The sequence below is a fragment of the Rhineura floridana genome, chromosome 1, assembly GCF_030035675.1.
Source record: "Rhineura floridana isolate rRhiFlo1 chromosome 1, rRhiFlo1.hap2, whole genome shotgun sequence".
In the NCBI taxonomy this organism is placed as follows: domain Eukaryota; kingdom Metazoa; phylum Chordata; class Lepidosauria; order Squamata; family Rhineuridae; genus Rhineura; species Rhineura floridana.
The window spans coordinates 241,377,451-241,393,758 of record NC_084480.1 but is presented as its reverse complement, the minus strand read 5'-3'; the positions used below and the strand labels follow the sequence as shown (position 1 = coordinate 241,393,758).

At 41.0% G+C, this 16,308-nt stretch overlaps 1 protein-coding gene across 3 annotated transcripts in view; it reads right to left on the bottom strand.

Annotated features, from left to right (window-relative positions):
* EPB41L3 (erythrocyte membrane protein band 4.1 like 3) overlaps nucleotides 1-16,308 on the bottom strand; it is a 265,820-nt gene that overhangs the window by 223,821 nt on the left and 25,691 nt on the right. The window contains exons 1-2 of one of the 3 annotated variants that reach the window (XM_061595962.1): nucleotides 10,533-10,613; nucleotides 8,039-8,088 (exon numbers count right to left, since the gene is read on the bottom strand). The exons of 1 other annotated variant lie outside the window; for it this stretch is intronic. Coding sequence is in view for 1 of the 2 variants with exons in the window: in XM_061595905.1 (XP_061451889.1) it covers nucleotides 10,533-10,575 (43 nt within the window). In the remaining variant the exon portion in view is untranslated. Of the gene's footprint in view, nucleotides 1-8,038; nucleotides 8,089-10,532; nucleotides 10,614-16,308 lie in introns of those variants that run through there. One more of the 3 variants, XM_061595905.1, reaches the window with a different exon arrangement.

The window sequence follows — 16,308 nt, the reverse complement described above, 5'->3', positions numbered from 1 at the left end:
CCTGGTAAGGTTTAGACTCACTGGGACTCGGAACCTCTGCAGGGGTGGGGGACCGATTAGGATGGTCCGCCACAGGAGGCTGATGGATCCGGATGGTTTCCTGATGGCTCTTGGGGATTTTCCTGCCACCTCGGCAGGCGATTCTGTCAAAGCTCTGGTTGACCTCTGGAATGGGGAAATGGCCAGGGCGGTGGACATGATCGCTCCTGAGACGGAGACTAGAGCGACGTTGGCGGAAGACTCGGAGCGAGTCTGATCGAACATAGGCTAGAGCCTCCTTGAAGGCCTACTCCGTGGCAGTGCGGGCAGCAAAGAAATCATTCTTTTCTGCCACCATTGCAGCTGCAGGGAGCCGTCCAGTGGAGCTGTTTCGAGTGGTCAGGGGTCTTTTACATTCTGGCCCCCGAGAGGGTAATATAGACCACTCAACACCCCGCTGTCAAGAGTTTGCACGGCACTTTGCAGATAAAGTCGCTCAGATTCGTTCCGACTTAGACGCTATAATTGATACAGTCTCAGGGGATGTAACTTTGGCTCCTGTCTGTCCAATAATGATGGATTCTTTTCAATATGTACAGCCCGAGGATGTGGACAAGATCCTTGGAGAGGTGAGAGCCACCACATGTCTGCTAGACCCTTGCCCTTCCTGGCTTATAGAAAGTGCCAGAGAGGGACTGGCTGAGTGGGTGGGGGGAGTGGTTAATGCCTCCTTACACCAAGGCAGAGTTCCAGGTTGCCTAAAGGAGGCAGTTGTAAGGCCTTTGTTAAAAAAGCCCTCCCGGACTTCCCAGGAGGATCCCTACGCCTGTGCAGCCTCCAAGATGGGCTCCTGTCTTGGATGAAACTTTTTCAGCTTTAAATCCAGCCAGAAGGGTCTTTTTTGACTGGGGATAATTTCTTCCGGATAAGGAAGAAACGTGAGATTTTCCACATAGCTTTGTTGTGAGTATTGGAGACTGGAATTCATCAGAATTGTCTGTGAAAGAAGGTCTTCCAGCAACTCGGACGGAGCGAGGATTTCTATGCTAGCTCAGCTGAACAAGTGAGCCGTTTTTTTTTTTCTTTTTGAAGAAAATGGACTAACAGGCATATCCTCCTGTCTATGCTCATTATTTTCTTATCTATACAGCTTAAAGAGATTTGTCAGAGGATCAGCAATTAAGAAAATCTGGGTGAGCCAAAACTTTCCTTCTCTTTACTTACGGAATTAAGGGTGAAGAAAATAAAAATAGCTTATCTTTTTTTATTGCAAAAAGCTGACATGGAAAATAGCATTCTAAAGATTACAACAGATGAGGGGTTTCTTTGGAAGAGAAAAGAAAAATCTTTTTGATCTATAAGACTTTTGTGTAATAGAAGCCTGGGACTATTTTTTCTGTTTTTTTTCTTTTTGACGAATCTGCACATTCTTTCTGTTACTAGTCATTTGGACGCTGTGAACTAAAGCTGTTTTTGTATTTCTGGGCATATAAGAGATAAGGGCTGTCTAGTGTGTGACACCAGTTGGTTTGAAAGATTAACTCCTTTATAACTGGATAAAGAAATAAACTGCTCTTTGCTTGGGACATTGAAAATTGAAAGAGTTTTGTTCCTTTGGCTTTAAGAATGACAATTAAGAAGATCATGGATGTACAAAAAGGGACTTTATCTTTAGACATGTTTCAGAAAATAATGAATGGGATTAAGTCAATAAAACAAGAACTGAGAAATAATTGTCAAGAGTTGAGAATTGAATTTGATGAAATGAGACAGGTGCTGAAAGAAATTCAGGATTCTATGAGAAAGGAGAATAAAGATAGATCTGGAAAACCAAAAAAAGATGAAAGAGAAATTAAAGACAAGGTTCAAACTATGGAGATTGGATTAAATATGGACATGGAAAAAGATTTGGATTTCCTGGCTGTGATGGATCCTGGAGATAAATATTACACTTTGGAACTCAGCGCTGTCCCTGAAGGAATTGAAGAGATTGGAGATAAAGATATTATTGGCTTAAAAAAATTCCTGGACTGGAAGGTTTTGATGGAACTTGAAATGGAGAAAGTTAACAGAATTAATCCCTGCTTTGTGTCAATGGAAAAATCTTCAAGAGATGTGCTAGTGTATCATGTAAAAAAGAAGAACAGAGATGCGGCTTTGCAACAATACTTCAGTGATACGTTCGGAATTGATGGCAAGAAAATATCTCTGATAAAGGAAATTCCTATCAGACTCTTATTATATGACTATGACAGCAAGATTATTGGGTGCATAAAGATGGAAGATGGAAGATGGAATCAATACGGATAATGGAAGAAGAGCGATTTGAAATTATTGGACTTAGTAGGTTTGATGAGTTGGATTAATTGACAGGTTTATCTAGAAAAAAAAATTGATGGACATATATCTCAAGGAATGGAAACTTCTCTTTGACTTTTTGTGGAAGAATAAAATGATATGATGTTAATGAGATTTGAAACCAATTAAGATAACCGTTGGAGGAAGGTGATTCTATAATCTATTAAGAGACAGGTTTGTTATATATTATAGATTTATAGCTGAACTATGATAAATCGGAAGTCAATACTTTTATATGTTTTTTTTCTTTTTTTATTGTATTAGTTATTGATTTGTGTTTTTTCTTTTTGTATTGTTTTGGTTTTGAAAATTTGAATAAAAATTAATTGAAAAAAAAAGGAATTCTGTATTGTACATTGTTAAATTTTTGTTCTTTATCTGTTTGTAATTTATCTTGTAAAGTTGCTTGTTATGTTTGTTATTCGTTTTACACAAAAAGTCTCAAAGCAACATAATAATATTTGCAAACATAGGCCAACAAAGTAAACAACTCATATGGCGGCAGCAGCGGAGGAGGAGGTTCCGCAAGGCACCCCTGGAGTCCTGGAGGGGCAGTGGGGTTGCCCTCTGTCGCCTCGCCGGGGCAGCTGGACACCCAAGAAAATCAGGACATTCCCCTCCCAACAACAAACATATGAAACTATAAACCTGGTTGCAAATGCAATTCAGCTGGCTTTGAGGAGACTGGAATTTAACACAGAAAATACAGTTACTTGTACCACGGATAAAGCCACCATTAAGAGCTACTGTGTGTATTGTTATTTAACTTTTGCAGATTGTATTTTGTATTGTTTTATTGATGCATTTTTATATTGCATTTTATATTTGTGTTTTTTGTAAGCCGCCTTGAGGGCCTTTGGCCAAAAAGCAGGGTATAAATAAACTAATAATAATAATTAAAAAAAAAAAGCCCTCCCTAGACCCCTCCATAATGGATAATTACCAGCCAGTGTCCAATATTCCATTTTTGGGTAAGGTAATAGAGCGTGTGGTGGCCTCCCAGCTCCAGGGATTCTTGGATGAAACAGATTATCTGGATCCATTTCAATCTGGTTTCAGGCCTGGTTATGGGACGGAGACGGCTTTGGTCGCCTTGGTGGATGACCTACGCAGAGAACTGGACAGGGGGAGTGTATCCCTGTTGGTTCTGCTGGACCTCTCAGCGGCTTTTGATACCATCGACCATGGTATTCTTCTGGGCCGCCTTGCTGGGATGGGACTTGGGGGCACTGTTTTGCAGTGGCTCCATTCCTTCCTGGAGGGATGAACCCAGAAAGTGTTGCTGGGGGATTCCTGTTCGACCCCTTGGCCACTGACCTGTGGGGTCCCTCAGGGCTCAGTTTTATCCCCTATGCTATTTAACATCTACATGAAACCGCTGGGAGAGGTTGTCCGGGGGTTTGGGGTTCGGTGCCATCAGTATGCTGATGACACCCAGCTCTATTTCTCCTTTCCACCTAATTCCAAAGAAGCTGTCTCAGTTTTAAACCAGTGTCTGGCATCAGTGGTGGACTGGATGAGGATGAACAAATTGAAGCTTAATCCAGACAAGACAGAGGTGCTCCTGGTCAGTCGTAAGGCGAATCAGGGAATAGAGATACAGCCTGTGCTGGATGGGGTTACACTCCCCCTGAAGACACAGGTTCGCAGTTTGGGTGTGCTCCTGGACTCAGCGTTAAATTTGGAGTCCCAGGTTTCTGCAGTGGCCAGGAGTGCTTTTGCACAATTAAGATTAGTGCGCCAACTGCGCCCGTTCCTTGAGCTGTCTGATCTGGCCACGGTGACACATGCCTCAGTTACATCCCGTTTAGATTACTGTAACGCGCTCTACGCAGGGCTGCCTCTGAGGACTGTTCGGAAACTTCAGTTGGTACAACGTGCTGCAGCCAGAATGTTAACTGGGGCTGGTTACAGGGACCGTACTACCCCCATTAAAAAAGCTCCACTGGTTGCCAGTCTGTTTCTGGACACAATTCAAAGTGCTGGTGTTGACCTATAAAGCCCTATACGGCTTAGGTCCAGGCTATTTATCAGACCGTATCTCCCTGCATGAGCCTACCCGAGCCCTGAGATCCTCAGGAGAGGCCCTTCTCTCAATACCCACATCTTCTCAAGTACGACTAGTGGGGACGCGTGAGAAGGCCTTCTCGGTGGCTGCCCCTAGGCTTTGGAATTCCCTTCCTAGGGAGGTAAGAATGACCCCCTCTTTGCAGTCCTTCCGCCGACAAGCAAAGACCTTCCTATTCCAACAAGCCTTTGGAATTGAAGACTAAGGATAGGGCGTGAAGGGTGCTGCATTGTTAATGTCTATTATATCATTTTTAAGCTAATTTGAACTTTTTTAGCTATATGTGTGTATGGTTTTAATATTGGAAATAGTTTAATCTTATTTTAATGTAGACTTTGTATGTTTTTAATTATATGTATTTTTTATCTGGAAGCCGCCATGAGTTCCAGTTTTGGAAAAATGGCGGGGTATAAATAAAGATGATAATCATCATCATCATCATTATCATCATCTTTCTTTGAGCAGTGTTATGCTTTTGCGCACAAGTTAGGGGGAAAACAAAAATAAAGGCACCATTTGCAGCAACATAAAAAAGCAGAAGGAAGACAGCAGCCTGCAGGAAATTAAATGAAAGAAGGGAAGAGGGGAGAGGGGGTGTGGAGAGGGGAACGATTGACACACCCACCTAAAAGCACTGGAGCAAAGAGTCTGCAAGCACTAGAAATACAGAGTGAAGACATTTTTTCCTTTCCTTTTCATATTATCAGAGGATTGGGTTAGAACAGATTTACAGAGGGAAACTGCATGATAACTTCTGCTTGCTGGTAATATCATGTGAACCATACAAATGAAAAGAACATGTGAGTAGCACTAAACACACAGTAAACCACGGTGTACATGAGCCATAAGAATACTGCTGTTCAGGAAAGGTCAAAATCTGACACACCAGCTGAAGCTGTTGAAAGGAACACCATGCTGTAGAGTTCACATGGGCCTTTAAATGCATGTCTAGGGATAGGATTCACCCCCCATCAATCTGATTTGTCCTGCTCCACCCTGCTCACCCCCAGCATCACAGAGAAGGAGGAGGCTGGAGAGAAGGGGCCCTCCCCAGGTGGAAGGAAAGAGCGGCCTGCCGGGAAGGCTTTTGCTGCAGCAGCTGCTCTATCCTTCTACCTCTTCTCTCCAGCGTCCTCCTTCTCCATGATGCCAGGGATGAGTGGAGCAGGCAGGGAGACAAATTCCATTCCTGAACAAATGTGTAAACCTGTCTCAGGAGGAACTCCATTCAAAACTAGTTGAATACCATCTACCTCAGGTGTGGCCCTACAGATGTTGCTGAACTACAACTCCAATTATCTCTATGCTAGCTGGGGCTGATGGGAGTTGTAGTTCAGCGGTATCTGCAGGGCCACAAGTTCTCCACACCTGATCTAAAGAACAATCTAAACACAGGGCCTCCATCTTGATTAAGCTTCAGTTTATTGGCCCTCATCTGGTCCACTATTGAAACCAGGCAGTGGCTCAGCACTTCCAAAGACCCAAGCACTGGCAGAAGGCATCAGTTGACCTCTCCCAGAAGCTTCATATAGATGTTAAAAAGCAAAGAGGACAAGATGGAAATTTACAGTACCTCATGGCAGAAGTGCCAAAGGGTTGAGCAGAACTCCCCAACCAGAAACATCTACTTGATCCTATAAGGAGAAACAGAACCACGGCAACAACACATGACTAAATCCCAACTCACAGAGCCAATCCAGAAGAATGCCAAGACTGCTGGTATTAAAAACTACATGGAGGTCAAGGCAAATTAACAGGGTCTAGCTCTCCCTCTGTCCTGACAGAAATTACCCATCAGGGCAACCAAAGCAGTTTCTGTGCCAAAACCCTGAACCTAAATTGAAACTACATAATCAATCCATCTCTTCCAAGCCTTGATTTGGTCTGATATCACCCACTTGAGCACCTTGTCAATATATATTTGCAACTAGCTGATAGCTCTTCCAATCAACTACATCCAAGGAGGCCTTTTTCAGAAATGACTGCACTGCTGCCATTTTCAAGGTGACTGAGACCATTCCCTCTTTCAAAGAGGCATTAATTACCTCCTGGACCCACCCAGTCACCTCTGATAGATATAACTAACCATTATGGACAAGGGTTGAGCAAACAGGAGGTTGATTGAACCCACCCAAGCACCCTGTCAACATCAGCCACAATAACTGAAATGTATCCCATAAACTTGGACCAGATGGTGCTTTGCGCACATCTAGAGATTAGCTCAATTGCACTTACTTTTCACACATCCATAATTCAAACATAAAATTCACATTAGTTAGTGAATCCTTCACTTTCTGTCCCATATCAGCAATTTTTTGTGTAAGAGAGGCTCAGAAGCACTTTTACAGTAATGGGAAATGCTAATGACTCCTGTTCTTGCATCTTGAGTTGCAATATTTACATCCATCTTTGTCTAGCTTCAGGCACAGGTATGTCAATAGCAGCCCTCGCTGAAATGGGCTGACCTAGCCACAGTGATTCAAGCTCTGGTCAAATCTAGACTAGACTACTGTGACATGTTTTATATGAGACTGTCTTTAAAGATCATCTGAAACTTTGGCTGATTAAAAATGTGGCCACCAGAACCTTGATGGGTATACAGCAGTTGGTTTCAATAGCACCTGTAGAATACCAGCTCCACTGTGCTCCTCTAGTGCATGTTCAGGCCCGATTTAGAGTGTTTGTTTTAACCTGTAAAGCTCTGAGTGCTTTGAGCCTAAGCTACCGGATGGACCACATGCACCCACAGATCTCAAACAGAAGCCCTTCCAGTGAGTCCACATCCTAGATATGTTAGGTAGGTAACCACAATAAAGAGGGCTTCTTCTGTGGTGGCTCCACACCTTCAGAGCTTCCTCTCTGGAGAGCTGTACCAGGTAGCTACACTTTTTGGAAGGCCTTAAAGATCCGTTTGTTTTGACATCTTCCTCAGAGTTTGGGGGGGTTGTCCTGCTCACTGAATGGAGGCTGGAATTATTACATTATTGGAATTCTGAGTTTGTTTTTAACTTAATGAATCTGGTTTTAGTAGTACTGTTATTGGGTGACTTTGGGCCAGTCACTGCCTCTCAGCCTCAGAGGGAAGCAATGGTAAACCGCCTCTGAATAACGCTTACCATGAAAACCCTATTCATAGGGTTGCCATAAGTCAGGATCAACTTGAAGGCAGTCCATTTCATTTTCATCATTTGTTAGCTGCTTTGCCAAGAAACACAGCATAAATATTTTTTAATAAAATAAAATAATATATTCTAGACCTGTTGAACAGAGTTCAATATATATTGCCAGTAGGCTATAATCTCATTATAGGAATTTACTTTAGTGTATGTGGATTCTCATGACTTGGTAGGCTAAGAAAGAGAAGAAGACTAGACCAGAAATAAAAATTTTAACCTATCTGGCTTTTCCATCATACTTTATGACTGTCTTCCCCAACCTAGTATAGTCCACATATTTTGGAGAACAATTGCCATAAGCCCCACCCAGCATGACCAATGGTCATGGGTAATTGTAGTCTAAAACATCTGGAGGGCTGGGGTTGGGGTAGCTTGCTTTATGGCCTTTATCACAGAAGAAGCAAAGTCACAAAGCTACATCACACTATCAGTAGCAAAAATGGCACAGGTTACTTGCTTTGTTGTCAACATGCAAAGCTCTTCAAGTAGGCTTGTATCATGCAGGACCTGGAACAGAGCAGTCAGATAAATTAAGACTTCCAGGTGGCTTGAAATGATATTGCAGCCATTCACATTTATGTTGCATAACTGGTCTTATCACATTTCCATTGAATGCATAAGCTTATTACAGATAACCTCTTTCAGCTCCACTAATGAACTTCACCGTTATCAGACACAGAACATACTCCTGCTGCCTAGCTTGTCATTCTAGCCTGGGATTCCTCTAATCTCTTTTTTTTGTTTGTTTCTCTAGACATGACATTCATTTCTATTATTTCAGGGAGAGAGAAATATTCTTCATGTACTCAAAATGACTTCATTCTATTTTAAGATAAAACTTGTATTTACTTATTACATAAACCACTGCCACAATACCCACTGAATTCAGTCTGGGTGTAGCTGAACATAAGATGGCCAAATTTCTTATTTTAACAATCACTGCATGGCCCTAATGTAATATTCAGTGAAATATTATATATGTACAGTAGGGCCCCGCTTATACGGCGGGTTAGGGACCAGGCCCCCGCCGTAAAGCGGAAATCGCTGTAAAGCGGAACCCATTGACTATAATGGGTCACATCCCGCAAAAATGCCGCAAAAATGCCGCAGAATTGCAAAATCGGCTTTAAAACGGGGAATTTCCCTAATTGAAAGTTGCCGCATCAGCAGAACGCCGGAAAGTGGGGCCCTACTGTACATCTTTAACAAAGAAAAGGCTATAAATTAGGAACAGTACTTAATTGTACACCCCTTGCAGAATATTAACTATAAAAACAAAACAGTCAGCTGGAGTTTTAACACTGAAATGTGTCTCTTGGACTCAATAAATGTTGTTGAACAAATCCAGTGAAGTAATATTCAACATATATATTCCTGAGCTCAGGAACAATTATTCTCTCAGGCTGTTCAAGGCTTCTTGCTTCAAAGAAGGATCTGAAGCAGTTCACTTACAGAACTTACTACTATTCAGTTATGAAATTACCTAGCGCCAGTCATGCAGGAAAGCCACTTAAACTGCATTTCTAGCCACATATCAGAAAAATAACAAGAAATCCATAGGAGGGGTCAGGGAGGAGATTAAGGGTGCAAATGACGTAGTCAGTGGCAAAACTTCTATTGATTTTAACAGGTTTAGATTATGCCCTAAAGCAGCATAGCAACATATGCTCAGCTAGCATGAAAGGTCATATGAAAAATGATGTGCATCATTAAACTCCAGATCCATGACCTCATATCATAGCCATAAGACAAGCAGACATAACACAAGCAGCTATCCAAATAAGGAGCAAGCATATGAAAAGATTGAAAGAAAAACTGCACATATTTGACTTTGTGGATTTATAACCAGTAGATAAAAAAATATTTGTTTGTGGTTCATATGCCAGACAGTCAACTATCTAAATCTACGATAATCAATTAGAATGCCCTGAAGCAGTATCTATGTACATTTAGAACATTTCACAGAAAATTAAAGCATCAGTTCCCATTTCCCCGATATTTTCACATAACTGGAAAATCTGACACTCAATTAAATTTCAAACTGCTCTCCATAACTAGAATCCAGGACACCATACAAAAACATGTGCTTAAATTACACACAAGTAACATCTCTCAAATACAATTAAAAGACCTGCTTAACTTTAACAATGTAACATCATAATGAAGCCTTCAGACTGTATTCTAGACCCAAATCAATGGGACTTAAGTGCCTTTAGCTTTCCTGGAATTGAACCCATGAAGACATGAAATCAAGTACCTTTATTCATAAGTATAAAAAACATAAAAAGAAGCACAGAAAAAGTGAGGGGGGAATTATCCCCCCCAAATTTTTCCTCTTTTTTTTGTCCAGGCCTCCACATCTCTAGTAATAGGCATTGATAGGCCATCAGACTACCCTTGGGAGTAAATTCCTTCCCCAACCATACATTTAAGGATACTGTGGCACTATTCTTAACTACTTACCTAGGACTGCATGAACCTGTATCACTGATTAAAGCCAGTGCCCTTGATCCAGCTATAGGCACATTTTTTAAAAAAAATATATGACTAGTTGCAAAAGAGTACAGATATAGATGAATATTCAGATATATTTCAGAATGCACTATTATTCAAAGCAATACAGCACAGATAAAATGTGCTCATTGTGATGCACATTCCGTTAATAATAGCAAAATACACATCTGATTTTATATCTGTGGTTCCTAATCCAGTAAGTGATAGGTATGTGTAAGCCTCCTTACTAATCTCCCTAAACAGACGGGTACTACTGACCAATGCAAACATAAAATCAGTGGAAAAGAAAAACATGGACTCATATACCATAAATATTATGTTTTAATTTATAGACACAAAGTTTTCTAAACCACACTTTCTTCTTTTAAAATATATTAAAGATTCATATTTTTTCAGAGAAAAATATCTTAATTCCACTACATATTTTTAGAACTTACCAAAAATTTCCATTTGATTACCATCACAAGACCATTGCAGCATGTTGACGTTGTAGTATCCAGTGATTCATAAAAGTCAGCACATAAAAAAGAGGAAAAACAAGTTAATAATTGAATGGCAATGGCACTGTTTTATACATAATATGTTAAAAGATAACAGTGAGTGTGGATATCAGTTAATAGCAGACACCAGCTCCATTAGATACACCATTAAGGATATCAAAAAATGAGCAACATAATATCAAATACTGCACTGAGTCAATAACAGTCAGGATCAACGTGCTAGACACGGCATAAAAAAGCTTTGTTCTAGGCACAACATTATGGTTCAGGGAACAGGGCAAGTTGTGGAGTCTGGTCAAGGCAAATAAGCCAAAAGATGAAGCAAATTCAAATTAGAAAGAGAAATCCAGAAAAAGTCTGTAAGGATAACAAAACACAAGGATAGCAATTTTAGCCTTGATAAGAGAAGACTGACCGGAGATATAACACTCTTCAACTACTTGAAAGGTTGCCACATGGAGGAGGACCAAGATCTCTTCCTGATCATCCCAGAGTGCAGGGCACAGAATAATGGGCTCAAGGCACAGGAAGCCAGATTTCAACTGAACATCAGGAAAAGTTTCTTAACTGTTAGAGTAGTTTCTTCAGGGTTGTCAAGAGTGTGCAGCCACACACATACATCCAGGTATTGCCTGCATGATGTGCACCCATAGCCATCCAATAGCCATGTTTTTAAATTGTTTTGTTTTTTAAGTGTTTTAAATTTGTATATTTGTTTTTAATGTTTTTAATTGTTGTAAACCGCCCAGAGAGCTTCGGCTATGGGGCGGTATACAAATGTAATAAATAAATAAACAAACAAACAAACAATGGCACCAATTCCCTAGGGAGATGGTGAGCTCTCCAATACTGGAGGCATTAATGAGGCAGTTGGCCAGTGTCCTGTTGAGTATGCTTTAAGTTGTATTCCTGCACTGAGCAGAGGTCTGGACTCAATGGTCTTATAGGCCCCTTCCAACTCGGCTATTTTATGATGTCCTGAGAACTAGGATAGGACAGCTGGACAAGACATATATCAAGAACCAAGACAGTGAGGAAGATGCACACCAGGAAGGTGGGTCAAAGAGTTCTTTATGGTCTGAAGGCATATGTGGTCAGCTCCCTGCTGAAGCTAAGGAGGGTCAGATCTGGTCAGTGCCTGGATGGGAGACTGCCTGAGAGCCATATGTAAGCTGCCTTGGGTTTCAATCATTAAAAAGAAAGGTGGGGTAGAAATGTAACAAATAAATAAATAATAAAGACTGAAAAAGAAAGGGCCAATCAACACAATCCTTTCAGCTTTGGAGAATATGGGATACAGTGCTTGCATTCCCTTTGGATCTGTAATAAGGCGTTTTCAGCACAAAAACAGATCCCAGTTGAGTTGACAATTCTTCACTGCAGGTTCTCAAACAATATTCAAATATTTTATGGGGTAATATAATTACATAGTTATTTCCATAAGAAGATTTTAGTCATCTTTTCATTCATATGTATGCATTTCTGGAAAGAATGCAAAACAAGAAGAAATATAATTGACAAGTGATACAGTTAAAAGCTGCAGGGAAAACAAGATGGAAAAAGACTTTGATATATAACCACCACTAATAATGTTCTCAGGTCACGGTTGGAACTAGGCTATATTTCAAGAGAGACAGTGCATGCAACAGTGTCAAGATTTCAAGTGTTTCAAGAAGCCAATGTTGACGATATTATCTCTCTCAGCTGATCTGAAAATTTCCCTTTCTGTAGTTTTAGGCCTAAGAGTAGTTGACCTTGGGAAACATAGTGCAACGTAAAATATAAACCTCAAACTGCCAAACTAAATCAAAACATTTCTATTCAGACATCTGGAAATCTTCAAACTACTCATGAAACCATCCCGATTTTATAGCTATCATTACAATTTTCAATTTTAAACTGGGCATAAGCCCTTACCATGGTACTAAAACACACAGAAAAAGTCACAGAAAAGTACAAAAATATTGTCATATTTCATTAGGAAAAAAATATCTGCCACTTTCAATACTATTTCTAGTTGCCAAGTCACTTGCTTTCCTCTAACACCAGGACAAGCAAGTGAACACACAGAACATATCCACACAACATTGTAAAATGAAACTGGATCTGCACACAATGTACATTTAATTCCTGCTCTCCATTCATCTTCCTGTGATCCATTGTCTATTCACATACCACAGGCACCACCAGCTGAGGACAAAGTCGGTCATGAAGTCTGCATAAGTCACATTATAAGCCTGTAAAAATTGTTGAATCAGCATCCTGGGTTTTTGACTGAGCACAAAAGAACAAAAATTAAAGCACAGCATAAAGCTCTAGTATGGTCTCTTCCAAAAGGTATGGAGTTTATCAATAATAACTTCTAATACATTGATGAAGACACTAATGGTAAAAATAGAAAGCAGAAACACATTTAAGAGGTCCCAAGTATCATAAAAAGAAAACACAAAATAAACACGTTGTCGTCCATTTCTTATTTTTTGGTGAGCACTGGAAACTAAAATGATGCTAAACAAAGTAAAAGTCAATAGGTTTCTCTCTCATTCCAAAGACTTTTGGATTCAGGCTAAGTTGAACCCCAATGATTTCAATGGGAAATCAAGTTGGTCTAGATTCAACTGATAATCTTTCCTGATTTAGGTTGCAATCCAATACATATAGCGGCGTTCGATACCATCGACCATGGTATCCTTCTGGGAAGACTGGCTGAGTTGGGAGTGGGAGGGACTGCATTGCGGTGGTTCCGCTCCTACTTGGTGGGTCAGCTCCAGAAGGTGGTGCTTGGGGAACATTGCTCAGCACCCTGGACTCTCCAGTATGGGGTTCCACAGGGGTCAGTCCTGTTCCCCATGCTGTTCAACAACTACATGAAACCGTTGGGTGCGGTCATCCAGAACTTTGGATTATGTTGTCATCAGTATGCTGATGACACGCAGCTCTATTTCTCCTTTTTAACTTTTTCAGGTGAGGCTGTCAATGTGCTGAACCTGGCTGTGACAATGGCTTGGATGAGGGCTAATAAACTGAGGCTCAAGCCAGACAAAACTGAGATGCTGCTAGTGGGTGGTTTTTCTGACCAGATGGTGGATGTCCAACCAGTCCTGGATGGGGTTGCACTCCCCCTGGAGGAGCAGGTTCGTAGCTTGGGGTTCTCCTAGAACCATCTCTGTCACTTGAAGCTCAGGTAGCCTCGGTGGCATGGAGTGCCTTCTACCAACTTCGGTTGGTGGCCCAGCTACACCCCTATCTGGACAGGGATAACCTGGCTTCAATTGTCCATGCTCTGGTAACCTCCAAGTTAGATTACTGCAATGCGCTCTACGTGGGGCTGCCTTTGAAGACAGCTTGTGCAAAATGAAGCAGCCAGATTGGTAACAGGGACCAGACGGTTCAAACATATAAAACCGATTCTAGCCCACTTGCATTGGCTGCCTGTATGTTTCTGAGCTCAATTCAAGGTGCTGGTTTTAACCTATAAAGCCTTACACGGCTTAGGACCACAATACCTGATGGAACGCCTCTCCCAACACAAACCCACTCGTACCCTATGCTCAACATCAAAGGCCCTCCTCCAGGTGCCTATTGCGAGGGAAGCTGGGAGGCTGGCAACAAGGGAGAGGGTCTTCTCAGTGGTGGCCCCCAAATTATGGAATGATCTTTCTGACGAGGTGCACCCAACGCCAACACTTATCTTTTCGGTGCCAGGTCAAGACTTTCCTCTTCTCCCAGGCATTTTAGCATGTGTTTTTAAATTGCTTTTTTAAAAAATGTGTTTTTAAATTTGTGTATTTGTTTTTAATGTTTTTAATTGTTGTAAACCGCCCAGAGAGCTTCAGCTATGGGGCGGTATACAAATGCAATAAGTAAATAAATAAATACCTGGCAGTAAATCCCATTGAAGCCAATGGAGCTTACTTCTGAGTAGGCATGTATTGGATTGCAGCCACAGGACTACAGACTACACATTTTACTCTGCTAAAAATAGCTCAATAACTCATTATAAAAGGAGTTAACATACAGTTGACCCCCATTTATATCTGCCTAGTGTAGTGTAGTGTAGTGGTTCAGGTGTTGGACTACGACCTGGGAGACCAGTGTTTGAATCCCCACACACCCATGAAGCTCACTGGGTGACCTTGGGCCAGTCACTGCCTGTCTGCCTCAGAGGAAGACAATAGTAAACTCCCTCTGAATACCACTTACCATGAAAACCCTATTCATAGGACCACCATCCATTACACTAGACAGAAACTGAAATAGGTAAACAATGAGCTTGTACAGGAAAAAAACAACCTCCAGCCTCCAAAAACTCATGTGTGAGTCACATGTGTCAAATCTTTATCAATTTGGGCAATTACAACAACAACTGCCTAAAAGACCTTTCCTTAAAGCTTATATCTGCCACATTATGTACCAAAGGGAATAATTATTTGTCTTTTAAATGTCAAGCTCAGGGAATTCTTTGGAGTTCATGGAAGACAGCAACAGTATGAAAGGTAGTTAGAAAATACCTACCACATACTGCCTAAAGCATAATTAATACATTCCTGTCCTTAGCCACTAAAACATGGACGGCATACAAAAGCCTAGAGTCAATGCAGACTTCATAGCTGCCACATGTAGGCCACTTTTAAACTGCCTCATTTTAAATAGTCACAATGTAGTAAGCTGGGGTACATGAAGTAACTTGGTTTATATCACCACAGAAGAGTTTTCTTTTGGCTAACTGTGGAGGGTATCCCTAAGGCCTGGTCTGCACATGCAACAGATTTAAGTGTTAGAACAGATGTGTGATGTGCCATTTTTGAATGTTCACCCCCTTTTTTAACTGTCTGCAAATTAAAAAATAAAAATAAAACCTCAGGTCTAGCTTAGTCCACTCCTTGCTATAGTTGTTTTTGTTTTTTTAATTGTAGGGAATTTGTTCCATTAAATACATTAATTAATGTTAATTAAGCATTAAAAACTGTGATTTCCCATCCTTAATTTCAAGCTCAGAACTCATTCTGGATATGTATGTACAGACCTGGCTGGAGCCTATAGTGAACCTTTGTTGTTATTGCACTTTTGAGACAACACTTGTTACTGGAAGCAGAGAACAAGCAGGAGCTTTTTAGGGTAGGACAAATCCATCTATTTTCACTCCATATCACTTCTACATGTATCCAAAATTCCTTCAATAATTTGCAATTTTATATATCCAAAGGGGTCAGCAGGCACTACCACACTAGCCACACCTTCCCTCCATCACTGTTGTTTTTATTTACTATCCAACTTGTAGAAAATGACTGCTGAAGCAGGGAGTGTTTTGTATCCATGGAGGTTTCCCCATGATTTTCTAGTGGGGTTCTAAAAGTTGTAGTGACCCTCCTTGCTTGAGGAAATTGCTATCTATGAACTGGAAGGTAAAGCAAAATCACTAAGGAGGAAAGGTGAAGCTAATATGCTTGTTCCAGCTGCCTCCCCCAACCCATGTATTTACTTTGTAGCACCTACAGGCGACTCAAAATTCCTCAAGTGCCCCTACAGCCTGTATCATTAATCAAGTGCTAAGGTTAAAATTTGGATAGACCCAAGGACATGACAGGTGGAAAACTATACCACAGAAATGGGTTCCCTAACAGAAAAAATTAGTATTGGCAAGAGCAGCAGTTTTTTTAGGCATCTTAGAGCCCAATTGCTCCCCATATACCAAGTAGCTAAATACTTTATG